General features: G+C 43.0%; 1 protein-coding gene across 1 annotated transcript in view; it reads right to left on the bottom strand.

The window, feature by feature from the left end:
* The window catches only part of LOC136838610 (ER membrane protein complex subunit 2-like), a 52962-nt gene that overhangs the window by 32920 nt on the left and 1999 nt on the right, over positions 1–18043 (bottom strand). The window contains exons 2-3 of the mRNA XM_067103861.1: positions 6948–7061; positions 6409–6559 (exon numbers count right to left, since the gene is read on the bottom strand). Coding sequence (XP_066959962.1) covers positions 6409–6559; positions 6948–7061 — 265 coding nt within the window. The remainder of the gene's footprint in view (positions 1–6408; positions 6560–6947; positions 7062–18043) is intronic.

Below are 18043 nucleotides of genomic sequence, written 5' to 3'. Positions count from 1 at the left end.
AAAAGTCATGAAAAATTTACAGTGAGAGTTAAGTTATATGACCGTTTACTTTTCAAAAGACTAAATTATTTACATTGCTTTCATAACAATATTTCATCAATTTTGACTATGCATGGCATTTAGCTAGGTATTATGCAAAATTTCTATCTTGTACATCCTTTTGCACTTCTAATTATTGTTTGTCAAGTTGTTGAAATGTAAACTTTATTTTCTAAATACCTCATCATTATATAGCTTTTACTTTCACACCAGTGGGAGTTCAGATTGCAAAAGAAAAACGAGAACACTTGATTTTCTATGAATATCTGTTTTCTATCCACCTACTTCCCCTATCCCCCACCAGGGGACCAATAGGTACACACTCGTACCTGGTCAGTCTACTTTTGTCTACAGGCAGTCCCCGGTTATTGGTGGGGGTTCTGTTCTGACAGCGTGACGATAACTGAAAATTGGCGATTTTCGGTTATCGGCGCCGATAAGCGGAAATCATGATTTGCGTCACTAGACAAGCACCGTAAAACCCAATCGACAATAACCAGGGACTTCCTGTACTTTGAATATGGGGATGGGGACTTCCTGTACTTTGAATATGGGGATGTAGAGAGGCAAACTATGTAATGGAGAGGTATTTAAAAAATATTAAATTATTTATATCTTTTAAATGAACCTTACCTCTCCATTCTATATCCATTTCCAACATTTGAAAAAGGAGGTGGGCAAATTGGAAATCAGCTAACCCTTTATGAACAAAACAAGTGCAGTACTTGTTTACCCAGTGAATTCAATCCATTGGTTATTACTAATGCTTTAGGATTGTCACTCAGGTACAAGAACCTCATCATAAAGATATCTGAGGTCTCTTTGAAGGGTGCCCTGTTCAGCACTAACAGGTACCTACATAAAGAAGTTACAAGTTACACTTCCTACACTCACATTTAAGTACCTCCAAGCTTCCCGAAAACCATGAATGGGTCTAAAAAGCAGTAGGCAGCAAAAAGCTACAGATCAATTCAGGACAATATTTCCTGACAAACCAGAGGAGCTAAGATTCTGCAATGATTGCATTGCATGACGGCACAATGAAGATAAATCAGAGCAATTACAGAAAAACCATGACACTGAGTGACTTCAGTAACTTATCCTAGGATAAGTTCTATTCAGATTTAAAAGCTGTAGCCACTGCTCCCATGTCAAGTGGCTTTACCTTCCATTAAGGATACAAATTAGCATGAGAATGCTTACTCAAAGCCCTAATTAAAAAGGACATTACATTCCTACTTATCGAAAGCTCTGGCTTCCAAACACTACAAACATATTCTTTACATAAGCTTTAATATCTTTAGTGTAATTTACAAATAATCTAAAAGTCCTTACTGGGCCCACAAAGGGTCAAGCTCCTCCGGCTTTAGTGATTCCAAGCTGGGTAGGTAGGAGCCTAGCCCTAAAACTGCCCAAACTCAGGCTGAGAAAAAAATTAATTGCTTTGTCTTAACAAGCCCACTTAAACTGACAAAGCTTGTATGTTAGTTCCCTCACTCTCTTAACTGTAGCTACGGCTACTGTTAAGAGTTAACATAGAAAACTCTTTAAAAGGAGATTCCTCCAAAAGTTCAAAGGGCAGCAACATCACGAACTTAAATGCATACAGATTTCAAGGTAAAGTGAGTACCAGAAACCTTGGAAACTCCACCTTAACACCTCGAAAGAAATCTACATGTCTTTGTCCTTGGACAACCCTAAGAGCCAAAGCCAACATGGCCCTCTAACCTTTAAGGCTGCTACTCAGGATTTCTTCTCATGCTTTGGAAAAGACAGAACCCTTATGTTGTTTATAGAGGTGCCGGTGCTGGAAAACTTCTTAATGTGGCACCAGGACCTATACCCTGACCACTGGTGTTGGCAGAATCAGTTAGTACAATCTCTCTTGACTGATAACAGCCTTCCTGCTAGATCTAGCATTGAGCTCACAAGAGCCCTGAATATTTTCACATGGTTATCTGCAGCCTGCAGGATTATGATGGAACCTGTCCTCATGACTGCCTCACGAGATTCTTCCTGCTAAGTAGTAACGGTAGATCTATACACCACTAAATGAAACCGGAAACCCAACCTTCCTTAGCCACTTGGGGTGATCAAAGCCAAGAGACAACTTACAGGCACTAATTCGCTGATGACTTCCTGAATCATAGTGAAAGGATGAAAGGCATAACAGTCCAGACCTGACCAGGCAACAGCCTAGTGTCCACCACCCAAGCTAGAGGGTCTTGCACTAGTGAACAATAAACAGGCAAATAAGATTCCAACTGGTCTCAAACAGGTGAATAAAAGGGGTTGATTGATTGATTGATTCATGGTTACTAAAACTGGCATCATAACATCTAGGTTATTGATGCCGTAATATTAAATGGGAAACTAATAGAAAAAAAATTTAAAAGAAGTTTCACATAAATATATAAAAATTTACACACAACTATATTTGTAACTACATAAGCAATCCTTCAATTATCCAGATTGCCATCATCTGGAACTCAACATTATCTTACACACCCGGACCAGGAACCAAGGCCCTAAGGATATATGATAGTACAGTATATATAAAATTCAAAAAATTTGAAAAAAACACTCTCTGATAGGGTTGTTTTGGAAGGTGAGTGGAGCTGAAGAGCAAGTTTCCCTGGCTGGGAAGGGGTGGAGGTGCAGTGTTTGATGGTTGAAGAGGGCTAGATAGACATCTGACTTCTAAAGCTTTCATGTTGTTATGCTTATGATTGTTTTATCCATATTTTGTGCTATTCTCATTTATATTTTTACTGTATTTTCTAATTGTTTTACAGCCCAAAAGATAAATGCAATCGTGTGTGTAGGGTGCATAGTACATATGCAGACACTCATTTGCTGGCGTTGGTGAACTTACTAGAGCTTGTAATGTTTCGTGTTGTTACACACGATTTTTCATTTATATATTATGCTTTTCTCATTTATATTTTTACTGTACTTTCTCATTTGTTTATTTTTACAACCCAAAAGATAAGCGCATTTGTGTGCACAGGGCACATAATTATGCACACACCCATTCACTGGCATCAAACTTGCTAGAGACTGTATTGTTTTGTGTTGTACCACTTATGATTTTCTCATTTATATTTTATGCTATTCTCATTTCTATTTTTGCTGAATTTTCTCAATTTTTATTTTTACAGGCCCAATGATAAACGCAATCATGTGCATAAGGTATGTACTTACACCTGCAATCGTTAAACTGGTATTGGTGAACTTAATAGAGCTTAGAGTTTATTTTGTTTTGTGTTTTTACCTGTATGATTTTTCCACATTTTATTCAATGGATATGTAAACGACTGTACTGTAACTGTAATGAAATACTGTACTTCAAGCACAAACAAAAACAAGAAGGAATATGGTACAGAGAGAGAGAAAGTAGGTGAAGGCAAAGACGACTATAATTTGATTCCCTTCTTCAACTTCTACCACAAGTCTATCACTATCCTGAGACCCTTGCACCATTCCCGTGAGGGAATGGGAAGGTGGGAATAAGTACACACACACTCTGGACTCCCTCTCTTTCTCTCCCAGTCGAGCCATGAGTTCTGTATGAACCTGAGCAACTTTGCATGCCCGAAGACGAATCAGAATGAGCAACTGAAAACATACATAGCAATACCACAGGTATTTATAGCGAGAGAACCTGTAATTCCCAAGTCCTCTAGCTCTACATCTAAAAAATGTAAAACATTACAAATGTCAAATAATTTTCAGAATACAGATAGTCCCAACTTATCAGTGGCATTGGTTAATGGCGTTTCAGTTTTATGATGCTTGGCTAACGACCTCGTTAACCAGATTTTCGGCGCTGGTAAGCAGTTTATTGGCATTGGTAGGTGATTTATTGGCATCGGAAGGGAGTTTATTGGTGCTGATCAGTGCTTACAGCACCATAAACACCATTTATTACCATAATTACTGTGATGTTCCGGTTACTGACGATTTTTGGTCATCGGCACTCAGCCAGGAACGGAACCCGCGCCGTTAACCAAGAACTGACGGTAAAAACCTTCCAAAAAGACTAAGTAGTGTCGTAGAGTTGTAAGAGGAGGTGAGAAACTAGTTTAAGCTTGTTGTCTTGGCAACATAAAAACTAGTTTTACCACTCTCAGTCAAAATACTGAATACCAAACACACAAGGGTAAAATTAGGGGATGGATTTGCATTATATCACAAAAGAGTTACTCTCCAGATATAAGTAAAAAGAGCAACACATTAATATACAGCACATCATGAAAATACAACAAACAAATGACTCAGTCGAACGTTAGGCACAGAAGGAAGAGCAACAAGTCTCTCTCTCTCTCTCTTTCATGGCCAAAAGCAAAGCGGATGCATACCGACTGGGTGGGTGGGACTCCCACCAGTAGTTGGTGGCCCACTACATACTTAACCACCCTGTTTATTTAAAGTTAAATGGCTGGTCTCCAGCTGTGCTGAAGTATATTCCCATGTAAAGACCAATGGTTTGTATATTATGTAGGAACAAATTGATGATATGCGAGCTGGTGAAAGCAAGTGCTAAACTACAAACAACTCATCCGGAGAACGCATCAAATTCAAGCTGGAGAGATGGTTGAGAGAGGTGGAGAAGGGCACAGACCTCGGTCCCAAGACACCATGGTTCCCTGTCCGCAAAGACCAACAGACCCAGGCCAATCCAGAGGGTGGGCTACAGACAGACGCCAAGGGTTCAACACCTTCTCTCTTGCTGGGAAAACCAAAAAAAGTCGATCACAATGGGGGGGGGGATCTTGCCCTAATATATACGGTCAAATTTCTAACCATAATAGAAGAACATTTCTCAATTACCTATTATTTTTCTCCTGAACCACATAGGGAGCAAAAGAAGGCAGAGCAGAAGGAGTGAGAGGGAATTAACCTAGGCTGTCAGGTAGGCTAATGGAAGAGGAGGAGAAGCAACACTGGAAGACAAAAGGAAAAGACTGAGCAGGCTTATGGTCAGCCCTAATGAATTATTTATGTAATATATTGGCCTCTTGCATTTTCCGATACTTCACAAAATTTTCATCCTCTCATCATATCACTCTTATGATCTTCACATCAAGAAAACCTCACTCATTCCTAAACAGCTAGGTTAACACATAGCCTATGTTATACACAACTGGAACATTCAGTGTCCACAAACTCTTTCCTGTACAGCCTAATGCTTTCATCTCTGCTTGTTGTATGTGACATAATGGAAAAACAGAAAACAAGCACAATACTGTACAAGAGACATTCAGCCAGAATCATCAAAATTATTAATAACACTGAATCACACTGTCTGCATAAGGACATGGCATGAAGAATTCTGACAAGTACACAAACATTCCAGCACCACCTAGTGGGGAAACATGATTACAGGCACAGTCCTAGCAGGTTAGCCAAGTGTTATTTTATTTTGATTGGCGATTGCACCTAATGCTGCGAAGATATAAGTTAACTTTAACAGTAGGTAAGATTTATTCCAAATATACATAATACAATTAGGGTCATAAAACCATGGTAGGCTGTGGGTAAACACAGATAGGCTAACTATCTACTGAATTGTGTCATTTATGAAAGAGAGAAAATTAAGGGATTACATTTTTTTTCCAAGTGTATTTATGCAGTATATTTTGTTACAAATATGGGGAAAAATGGTAATAACAGCCTTTCCATAAAGCTTTCACTTTAAAGTGTGGTGAATGTTTTTTATCAGCATATTGAGAGTTTACAGTTATGTGGTATTGACAAGGTTATGTGAGGAAGGGTACGGAGTTGCTCTTGAACACTCCTAGATTTTTTTACTTGTCATTACCCGGGTTTTGCTATTATCTGACAGGCCCTTGGCACTATTAATCCACATAACTGAAGGATTACTGTATAAACATTTTTACATCTACCACTTGAGTCACTGCCACTTCCCACGGATGTAGCCAAAAGAGAAAAGGTTAACCAACCTTGTTACCAAGTTCAATGCCCGTTTCCAGCTCACATTGAAGGATACTCCTACGTTAAAAGACAATGGTTTGCCTTCCCATAGGAACAATGAAGGCTTCATAAGCAGGGTAAGCAAACTGAGAGTGAGCTGATCTCTCAACCAAATCAAGGTATATGTATAGTTTACCCACTCTCCATTAATATAATATCTGACACCAAAGTCACAGCTACTTCAAAGTCAATGTCTACTGACTGCTTAAAGGCAGCTGTTATGAGACACACAGAGTTAGAGTTTGTGAATAACCATAGTCAGTTTCAACACTAAATAGCAAAATGGAAGTGAACATTAATATTTAATACAGCACTAAACTAAATATAGAAATTGTTCTAAAATATATATACAACAATAAATTACTACTCCACTTTTCCAATGCTTCAAGCCTCATAGCCTTCAACTTGCGAATCCGGACAGACCCCGGAAACTGTTCATTAAGAGAGACTAGACAAGGTTCAGCCACATCGAGACGATAGCAATCTAACCCAGCTATGACAACCTGTTCTTCTACCATCCATCCTAGAAAAAACAAACGTAGATTTTTTATTAAGCAAGTATAAACTCCATTTAGAGAAAAAAATGGGCACTGAGACAGTATATGTCCATAGAGATTTAAAATGCTTGCATTTTCTAATTACACTGTGCCATAACAATTAAAGCTCCATTAAAGCTTTACCATTTTTTATTTTACTTTGTAGGAGACACACCTGTATCTTTACTTCAGTGTACCATTTTACCAAAAAATTACTCAAATTGAATTTTAAACAGGCACTAATTACCAACCACTAAGACACAGTCAATAGTTAAAGGCTTATCTGCTTTAAAGGCTCAAACTTGAATAAGAAAAAATTTTACATCAATGTTTGTAATGAAGTAACAAGATAAATAGACTTATATTAGCACTTACTTTCATCTCCCAATTTATGTTTGTAATGTTTAAGGCAATAGTCCCACATGTCCACAACTTCCTCACTGTGTCGAGTATTATCTTCTCTCCATGTTCGTAACTGATCACGAACCTCTGAGTGAAAAAGAAATCATACCATTGTACTTAAAAATGAATTTATATACGAAAAGGTACAAAATTTTTAAGAGTAAATTTAATTTTACCTAAGTATACAAACTAGAACCTTTTTAAAATAGTAAATTTTTAAAGCAATTTGTATTTTTCTTAATATACAAACCTGAAGGTCTTTACACAGGATTTAGTTTGCGAACGAGAGTTGGAACAGCCATTTAACTTTCAGACAATCTCGTTAAAAGCCCTGCCCACTTGTCAATCTACACTCCACGTACCAGATTGAGGGGTGGCTGAGGTAGGACGTAAATGTAAAGAACTGCAGGTTTGTATCTTAGTGAAAATTGCAAATTTTACAGTAATTTGTATTTTTCCTACCACACACACACACACACACACACATGAAGGTCTATACATAGGATTTGCTTGCGAAGGCAAGCTAAAACGGCCATTAACTTTCAAACAAGGTTGTTAGCTACTGATGGCAGGGGGGAAGCCTTGCCCTCTTTTTGGTCTGCACTCTACCTTGTCTTTTGGCCCAGGTACCAAAATGAGGGGTGGCTGAGGTGGGTCATAAATGTAAAGACCTTCAGGTTTGTATGTTAGGAAAAACTACACATTTAAAAGTAGTGTGTGTTTTCCTATCAAACAAACCTGAAGGTCTTTACATACGATATTGCTTGTGAACGTGAGCTGGAACAGCTGTTAACTTTCAAACAAGGTTGTTAGTAGCCCCCCAGGGGGGAAGCCCTGCCCATTCGTTGGTCTGCACTCCACTTTGACTTTCGGTCTAGGTATCAGAATGAGGGGTGGCTGAGGTGGGCCATAAATGGAAAGACCTCCCGGTTTGTATGTTAGGAAAAATAAAAATTACTTTAAAAATTTGTAGTTTGTTCCTACACAAAACTGACAAATTTTAAAAGCAATCTGTATTTTTCCTAACTATGTAAACCTGAGGTCTTTACATGAGGAATTTGCTTTAGCGTAGCTGGAAAACGGCCGTTTAACTTTTAAAAAAGGTGGTTAGGTAGTTAACCCTTAAACGCTGACTGGATGTATCGTAAGTCGACTAAAATTGTCTGTCGGGTGACGAGTTGGGCGTACACTCGCACGTCGACTACAAAAATTTCAACCTTTGGTCAACTTTGACTCGACCGAAATGGTAAAAACGCAATTGTAAGCTAAAACTCTTACATTCTAGTAATATTCAATCATTTACCTTCATTTTGCAACAAATTGGAAGTCTCTAGCACAATATTTCGATTTATGGTGAATTTTTGAAAAAAACTTTTCCTTACATCCGCTCGGTAACTCGGCTGATAATTTCAGAAATCCTTTCGTCATTTTGTCGTAAGTTTTGCTCCATTTTATATTAGCTGTTACATAAAGTTTTATATATGAAAATGTGTGCAATTTCATGTAAAATACAACAAAAAAGAACCCATGGTTGTAGCTTTTATCAGTTTGGAAATATTTTCATATAAATCACGATAAGTGCCAAAATTACAACCTTCGGTCAACTTTGACTCGACCGAAATGGTCGAAAAACGCAATTGTTTAAGCTAAAAAAACTTTTTCTTACATTCTAGTAATATTCAATCATGTACCTTCATTTTGCAACAAATTGGAAAATGTGCAGTCTCATAGCACAATATTTCGATTTATGATGAATTTTTTGAAAAATTTTTTTATAAATCACGATAAGTGCCACAATTTCCACCTTCGGTCAACTTTAACTCGACCAAATGGTTGAAAACGCAATTGGCTAAAAACATCTCAGAAATTCAATCATTTACCTTCATTTTGCTTTGCACAATCGATTTATGGTTTTTTGCAAAAAAAAAAAACGTTTTATATTAGAAATTCTTTACATAAAGTTTTATATTTTATATACGAAAATGTGTGCAATTTCATTTAGAATACAACAAAAAATAACCCATGGTTGTAGCTTTTATCAGTTTTGAAATATTTTCATATAAATCACGATAAATAGAAAAATTCTACCTTCGCCAAAATTTCCACCTTGGTTGAAAATGCAATTTAAAAACACTTACAGTCTAGTAATATTCAAATTACCTTCATTTTGCAACAAACGGGAAGTCTCTAACAATATTTTGATTTATGCTTTTAAAAAAACTCTTTTTACGTCCGGCAAGGTGTTACATTCTATCACTTTGTAATATTTTCTCATTTACCTTTTACAATTTGTTGCAACAAAATTGGAAGTGTACAATACAAAGAAAAAATAACTAGCTTTAATATTTCGATTTATACAATTATATATGAAAAAAAAATATTTATATATGATATTTTTTTTTCCATTTCTGATGGTTGCATACTAAACTTCAGGCAATGACAAAAAGGAGCTAAAAATGAACTCTTAACCTTAAAATCTCAGAAAACTTTTTTCCGCTTTCGTCCAACGCCGCCAGCATGTCGTAATGTTTGCAAATACAGGCTCAAAAATTTATATTAGTCTTGGTGGGAGTCCTGCCACCAGGATGGTAAAGTTTTATAGGTATCAGAATGATGGTGGGTAGCGCAACTTCATTTGTACAATACAACAAAAAAAATAACTCATGGTTGTAGCTTTTATCAGTTTTGAAATATTTTCTGATATAAATCATGATAAATTGCTAGAAAAATTCTACCTTTGATCCAAATAAAAGATAATCGAAAAAATGGTCAGTTGCAAAAACTGCAATCAGTGCAGCAGGTGACAGGAAAAAGAAAAGGAGGGAAAAAGAAAAGGAGGAGGCCAGTCACTCACATGCGCTCTCTCCCACAGCTGAACACCTTAGGCAAGATGCTATCTGTCCAACTAGGGTAGCCAGGTAAGCTATTAAACTTGCTGAGCAGCCACCACAGGACCCAAGGAAATAGTGTCCAAGGACTTGTGGGTAGCATCCTGAAGGTAGAAGGTGAAGGTGGTCTGGCAAGACCACACCCCCACCTCCAGTACCTGAGGAACCAACAGATTCTTTCTGAATGCGAGGGATGGAACAATGCCCTGACCTCATGAGCTCTTGCCCAGAACGCACTGTTGTCCTCCTCACCAGACTCAGAGTGCACCCATTTGATTACCTCACGAAACCAGAAAGGGATAGTGTTCTTGAACACCTATTTCTTGGTCAACACTCAGCCCGGAGATGTTCTCTTAAGTACCACAGTACCCTAACAAGACAGAGAAGTATCTTTTCCGGACCATTGTCAACACAGTCCTCTAGGGAGGGGATCGAGAAAGACTCGGATTCCGAGTCTTCGCTACGAAATCTGGGACAAAATCAAGCATGACGAATCAACATCCCCTTGAGTACTTAACATCGAAGGAAAGTCCATGAAGTTCATTTCCATTGTGAAGCGAGTCTGGCAAACAAATTGGTTCAAGGGAGAGAGGTCTATGACCTATCTCCAAAGGAAGGAGGGGGGAAGGCGGCAGAAGACGATGAAGACAATGATGAAACCTAACGGTGCCTTTTCTTCGACTTCTTGCCATCCACCTTTTCATCAAGGAGTGCAGGAGAGCATCCCCCCAACTGGAAGATGGCGGCGGGAATGCAGACAACAGGCATAGAGATCGAAGGAACCACTGACATAGCAGTGGTTCTCGAACCAATCGACATGGTTAATGTATTGGTAGTCACAGTGACCGAAGCAGCAGTCACCATAGGGGCTTGAGAGGCCCTCATGAAGCTGAGCAAACCCTGCACTGAAGGCACACCCAAGAGACCCAACGAGTGCCAAGTCTCTCGAAGCTCCTTGGTCTCTCCAACACCTGCAAAGTCGTGTCAGTAGGGGAAGCCTCTCTTCGCTCTGAAAGAGTCCTCCCCCTCTGAACGAACAAAAACCACTGAACTGGTCCCCTGCCCCCACACAATGACTTCCATCTGATGAAACAAGCGAAGACGAAGAGGGGGAGATCACCCTGAAGGAGCGACAGCCACGAGTGGGAGTTTCGCGAGAGGTAGGAATGAATAAGAAGGATTGGCAACCACAGGAGTCATCAGGGGCATGTTACCACCAGACAAAGCCTTGGAAGCCTTTTTCTTGTACTTCCTCCTCTGTGAAAATCTCACCCACTGCACAAGACCAGTCACGAAACTTGTCACAAGTACTATCACGGTTACAGTCATGACCTCTGCAACTTGTGCAAAGGACATGAGGGTCCACATCATAGGACGAGCATTAATGATTACAAGGCTTAGAGGCGGTACCATGATACACACGCTTGGTACCAGCTCGTCAGGCTTATCACTTGATTAGTGAGTTTGCATAAATTATCACAAACACACAAATACACACAAAATATATACAGTATACCAAAGAAAAATCATAGTTTTTAAAGTAAACTGTATTTTTCCTAACTATACAAACCTGGGGACCTTTACATTAGGAATTACTTACAGCAAAACTGGAAATTAATTGAACTTTCAAACAAGGTGGTTAGGCAGTTAACTGCCGTCCAGCAGGAGGGAGTCCTGCCTGCCCAAATGTAAACATTCCAATGTGCCTTTTGGTCCCAGGTGTTAGACTGAGGGGTGGCACGAGGTGGTATAAAATGCAGTGTAAAGGACCTCAGGTTTGTATAGTTAGGAAAAATACAATTTACTTTAAAAACCTGTGATCTGTTCCCACATGATATACAAACCATCGGTCCTTTACATTAGGAAGACTCACTGGTTGGAGGGAGGAATCTGGGTGAGTCTCTGAACTAACTGGAGTTCGCCACACCTGAGATTCTCTTCCTGGTCCATAGAGCAAGGAAGGGAAACTTACCTCTGACGAATTGATCGGGGTGTGGTAATGCACGATCAATTGTCAGACTTCTGGGCCTTTTTGCATGATGGAGGTAAACATAATCCCAAACAAAAAAATGGTGAGGAAGAACCTTAAAAGTTGGTCAAGATCTGCTTCCTCCTCTTGCTAGAGGAAGCGGCTTTGCTTCTATAATCCTGGAAGGAAAAATAGAATGGAACCTCGAAGTATAGGCTTACCTGCATCGACCGCCAGATCCAGCATGTAACGGTTTGTCCACTCTCTACCCAAAGGAAGAGACAAAGGATGAGAAGGAAGGAGAAGGAAGGCCAGTCACTCCCGCACTCATTCTCGCATCCACAACTGAACAGGTCCCAAGGAAAAAGTGTCCAAGGACTTGTGGGCAATGTCCCGAAGGTTGAAAGAGGTGAAAGTGGTCTGTCGAGACCACTTCCCCACTTTTAATACCTGAGGAACCGACAGGTTCTTCCGGAAGGCGTGGGTCGGACCAATGTCCCTGACTTTGTGAGCTCTTGCGCAGGAGGCACTGGTGTCGTCTTCGCCAGCAGCAGAGTATGCTCTCCTGATCGTCTCATGAAGCATAAAGAAATCGTGTTCTTGGACATGCCAATGCTAACAAAAAGTCATCGACACTCAGGCTGGAGATGACGAGTCCTCTTCAGATAGCACCACAGCACTCTAACAGGACAAAGTAGCATCTCGTCTGGGTCATTATCTACAAAGTCTTCCAGGGAAGTGATCGTGAAGGACTCAAACCTAGCGTCAGGGACCGATGAGTTCCCAGTCTTTGCCACGAAATCCGTGATGAAATCGAGTGTAAAGTAACCGATCCCCATCCCCTCAAGTGTTTAATGTTGAAGGAAAGTCCATGACAGAGCAAGGAGGAAGACGGTCTTGAGATCAGATCCCTATCTGACGACTCTCGTAAAGGCTCATACGGCGCACGAGTCAGGCTCCTCAGAACGTGTCACATCACATGCAGGGGGCCTGAGGTTCCTGGGTGGGCAAGACCTTTCAAAGTTTCTCATAAGTTGCAAAATCTCGAAGGAGGAGGAGATGTCTACTCCTTTCAGCCGCAAGACTAGACTGAGTGCCGCCCTATGGCTTTTACAACTGAAATGGAGAGAAGCTTCTCTTGGTGAAGAAAGATGAGGAAGTCGACGACCTGCTGAATAGAAGCTTCAACTGGAGAGAGACCCTGTCTACAACACCAACCACAGAACACGGCCCACCTTCCCTGGTATACTGTAGAGGACTCCAGCCATCAGCCATCTCTGTTGCTGTGCAGCACGAAAAGTCTCTCGCTCGCAAGAGATGCTGGATAACCACCAGCGGTGAAGACACGGGGGCTGGACTGCCTGTTGGTATCGCTCTACGTGGGGTTAACACACCAGGTTGGGCCAGGGAGGAATCTCTCTCGGTGCCTCGGAGAGCAGAGCTGGCAGGTCGGGAAACCAAATGGCTGGGAGCCACCAGAATCATCCTGAGATTTAAGGTGACCAACACTTGGTTGATCACCCTGCAAATCAGACAAAATGGGTGGAAGGCGCAGACGTCATGGTTGTCCTGCAGGTGTTGAAAGGCATTCTCCACAGCAGCCCATGGGACCGCCACTACTGAACAGAAGACCTGAAGTTTCCTGTTGGGTGGTGAACAGATTTATGACTGGATACCCCAAAAGATCAAAAAACCTCTCCATGATGTCAGAGTGAAGGGACCACTCTGTCCCTATACTTGAGTCTGGTGGCTGAGCTTGTCTGCCACTACATTCCTCTTGCCTGGAATGCATCTGGTTGACAACTCTACCAAGTGAGCCACTGCCCACTCATGCACCTGCATAGTCAACTGGTGGAGCAGACAGATACAAGACCCCTGCTTGTTGACATATGCCACTACCGTGGTGTTGTCGCTCATCAAAACCACAGAGCGTCCCATCACTCGATCCTAAAACTCTTGGAGGGCCAGGAGGCTGCCTTGAGTTCCAGGAAGTTGATGTGAAGGAGCTTTTCATCTCAGTTTCACACTCCCAAAGTCAGCCACTCCTCCAGGTGTGCACCCATCCCTCGGTCAATGCATCTGTCAACAGAAGCATGTCCGGAGGGGGCGTATGCCTGCCCCTATTAAGAGGTTCTTGTCGTCCAACCACCAGTCTAGATCCTCTCTCACTTCCCCCGAGAGAGGAATGAGAAAGGATTGAGGGTCTCAAGACTGGGACCAGTACTCCTTCAGTCTCCACTGAAGGGAACGAAGGTGAAGATGCCCATGAGGGACCAGCTTCTCCAATGATGACAGGTGACCAATGATGACTTGCCATTGTTGAGTTCACTGCTCCCGTTGAGACAAGAACAGCTGTGCTACCTTCCTGAACCTGCTGATACGAGAGTCCAAGGGAAAGACCCCTGCTGCTACTGTATCTATCAGCATGCCCAGGTACTTTATCCTCTGCTTAGGGGTGAGATCGAACTTCTCGAGATTTACCACAATCCCTAGATTGTGGCAAAACTCGAGGAGTCGATCCCTGTCCTGAAGCAACTGCGAGTGGGAGCTCACCAGGAGAAGCCAATTGTCGAGATACCTCAACAGACGTATCCCGTGCAAATAGGCCCGAGTTGACAACAGGGTGAACACTCGTGTGAACACCTGAGGAGAGGTTGAGAGCCAGAAACAGAGTGCCCTGAACTGAAACACCGTCTCCCCAAGGATAAAGCAAAGGTACTTGCGGGAGGACAAAAGGGTGGGCATTTGAAAATACGCATCCTTCAAGTCCACCGTAAGCATGAAGTTGTTCTTCCTGATGGAGGTGAGCACAGAGCGCACCATCTCCATTGTGAACAGTCTGGCACACAAATCGCTCCACGGGAGAGAGGCCTATGATATGTCTCCAACCCCCTGAAGCTTTCTCTATGAGAAAGACGCGGCTGTAAAAGGCTGGGGGACCAATCCGGCACGACTTCCGCAGCACCCTTGGTCAGCATGGCTTGAACTTCTTGCCTGAGTGTGAGTTCCTTCAGAGAACCAGGAACGTAAGTAAGGAGACGGAACGGAGAGTTGGTGAGGGATGGCCGAGACTCGAAGGGGAGTAGATATCCCTCCAGCAGGACATCCACTACTTAGGTCTCGGCTCCGTATCACTGCCATGTTGCCCAAAGGCTCGACAGGCACCCCCAACCAATGGCAGCAGCTGGAGGAGAACGCCACCCCTAGTGTTTCCCCTTCTTCTTCTTCTTCCCCTTGCCCTCCTTTTCCAGACTGGAAAGCGGGCTGAAAGGGGTGCAATTGTGCGCCCTTTCTGGCAGAAGAGGCTGGGTATTCCCGCAGGCACCCTTCTAAGCCTGGGTCTTCTTAGGGGCCGAGGAAGTGCTAGCCTGACCCAAAGGTCGGCTACAGTGGCACGCAAAGACCTGGAGGTCTTGGCCACTGCCTGATGGACAAGGCAGTCGCTGTCTTCAGCCCAACGCTTGTCCACCACAGCATCTACCAACTATCTGGGGAAGAGAGAGGCAGAACCCAGGAATGGTCCATTCCTTAGGGTCGTTGCTGACTCGGGACCAACAGACCTGGCGATCCGAAACAGGAAGGCATCCCTTCTCTTCTGCACCACGTTTACCCAGGTCTGCTGGGTGAGGTAGGCCATGGCTCTACCTCCAGACTGGCATTCTCCCAAAGGCGGAGTCCTCCCAGGAACAATAGCACCTAAGGAGGCAGCCACCTTGGACACTGTGAACAACCACAGATCCAGCCAGGAGACTGCCTGGAGAGCGTTCATGGCAGTAGATTTTAGGCTCGCTGCTTCTTGCTGTGAAAGGGAGACCCCTTTCTGGCAAAAGAAGGCAGGGTATTCCCACAGGCACCTTTCAAAGCCTGGGTCTTCTTAGGGGCCAAGAAAGTGCTAGCCTGACCCAAAGGTCAGCCACAGTGGCACGCAAAGACCTGGAGGTCTTGGCCACTGCCTGATGGACAAGGCGGTCGCTGTCTTCAGCCCAACGCTTGTCCACCGCAGCATCTACCAACTGTCTAGGGAAGAGAGAGGCAGAACCCAGGAATGGTCCATTCCTTAGGGTCGTTGCTGACTCGGGACCAACAGACCTGGCGATCCGAGACAGGACAGCATCCCTTCTCTTCTGCACCATGTTTGCTCATAGGTCTGCCGTCTGGTGGGTGAGGTAGGCCATGGCTCTACCTCCAGACTGGCATTCTCCCAAAGACGTAGTCCTCCCCAGGAACAATAGCACCTGAGGAGGCAGCCACATTGGACACTGTGAACAACCACAGATCCAGCCAGCAGACTGCCTGGAGGGCCTTCCTGGCAGTAGCCTTCAGGCACAGTGGAGGTCACCATCATCGACGGTACAGCCTGGGATGGCAAGGCCACAGCAAAACCTGGAGGCAAGGGCAACATGTGCTGGGATGCTGGGACAGTAGTCACTTGAGTACCGAAGTGAGACAAGATGGGAACAGGCATCTTAGTGAATGCTGCCAAGGTCACCGTAAATGTCCTAGTAGTAGCAGCAGTGTGGGTCACCACTGGAGTGCTTGCCAGTTGGGACAGGAGACCCTGCTGGGATGGAGTCCCAGCACGACCCAGGGAGAGCCAGGCTGCCTTCAAAGCACTCACCTGCATACTGAGGAGAGACTCAACTGCCATACTGTAAGAAGAAAACGTCGAGTTAGTGGAGGGAGACTCTACTTGCTCCGAGGGAAAATCCCCCCCCCCCACACAGTGAGGAGAGGCCCCGAGAGGAGGTCATCCTGATCATCAACAATGCTTGGCACAAGTGGAATCACAAAAGCACACATGCCCCCTGCAGGAGGAACAGAGGGCGTGAGGATCAACATCAATATAAGAGTAGAAGCTCCCACATTTCTTGCCACCAACCCCAGGACACGTGCCAAGGGAAGGCGGGCTTGTCCTGATTCGTGGGTTTGTATCTTACAAATCACAAACACATATATTCAGCAAAAAAACAAAGAATGGAAGATCCCACCGCAAAAAACAGCTCAACGACAGTCAGGGTAGAGTGGGTAGAAACATATCTGCACTGCACAATGGCTGAAAGCAAACTGGAATGTTTACATCCAGGAAGGTGGGACTCCCGCCTACCGGACAGTAGTTAACTACCTAACCACCTAGTTTGAAAGTTCAATGGCCGTTTCCAGCTTCACTGTAAGTAACTCCTAATGTAAAGGAGAAACAATCCCACAGAGAACATAGCTAAAACCAAGCAAAACGGAAGGCAGGGCAGAGGGTACAAAAGAGTTCCGCATCGCACAACAGCCGAAAGCAAAGTGAATGCTTATTGTCCAGGTGGGTGGGACTCCCACTAGTCAGACGGTAGTTAACTACCTAACCACCTTGTTCAAAAGTTAAAGAGCTGTTTTCCAGCTGCGCTGAAGCAAATTCCTCATGTAATGACCAATGGTTTATATATTGTGTAGGAATAATGACAATAAATGAGGATCAACCTCAAAAAAGAGAAACCGAATACACAGTCTGTCCTTCCCTGGACAGTACATAACCCAGTGATTTCCCCTTCAAAAGGCTAAAGTGACTGAGGGTTTTCTATACAATTACATCGCAAATAGGAATCACATAAAAATATATCAACATAAGTCAAAACAAAAAAGACAGCAAACAGCAGTTGGACAGAGAAGTGCAGAGACATCTTAAGATGACGGTGGCCAAAAGCAAAGCAGAGTGCAGACCAATGAGTGGGCAGGGCTTCCCCCCTACTGTCGATGGCTAACAACTTTGTTTGAAAATTAACAGCCGTTCCAGCTAGCGTTTGCAAGCAAAATCCTATGTAAAGAGCGAAGGTTTGTATTTGTGTAGTAACAAACACCCCTTTACTCTTTACACAGGAGACTTACCCATTGGTGGGAGGGATTTGGGTACTCTCTGAACTGACTGGTAGGTTTGCCCAACCTGGGGTGCTATCTTCCTGGTCTGTTAGGAGCTGAGGAATGAGTCCCGCACCTCTAGTGTACTGTGCATACGATATATAGCAAATGCTAGACTTTTGGGCCATTAAGTAAAGGGTTTGTACTCCATTACCTAATCAGGCTGTAAGAACCCAATGTCAGTGTTGGAGATAATAAAACGGGTAAATACAATCAAGCTTACTTTATTGTCTATCTTCCTCTTCCCTTGCCAAAGAGGAGGGGAACCTGCATCCCTTCATTGCCAAAGAAAAGACTGGTGCTCAGTCAGA

Source organism: Macrobrachium rosenbergii, chromosome 5 (assembly GCF_040412425.1).
Source record: "Macrobrachium rosenbergii isolate ZJJX-2024 chromosome 5, ASM4041242v1, whole genome shotgun sequence".
Classification (NCBI taxonomy): Eukaryota; Metazoa; Arthropoda; class Malacostraca; order Decapoda; family Palaemonidae; genus Macrobrachium; species Macrobrachium rosenbergii.
The sequence above is the reverse complement of the archived record's forward strand: the minus strand, read 5'-3'. Positions and strand labels throughout refer to the sequence as shown.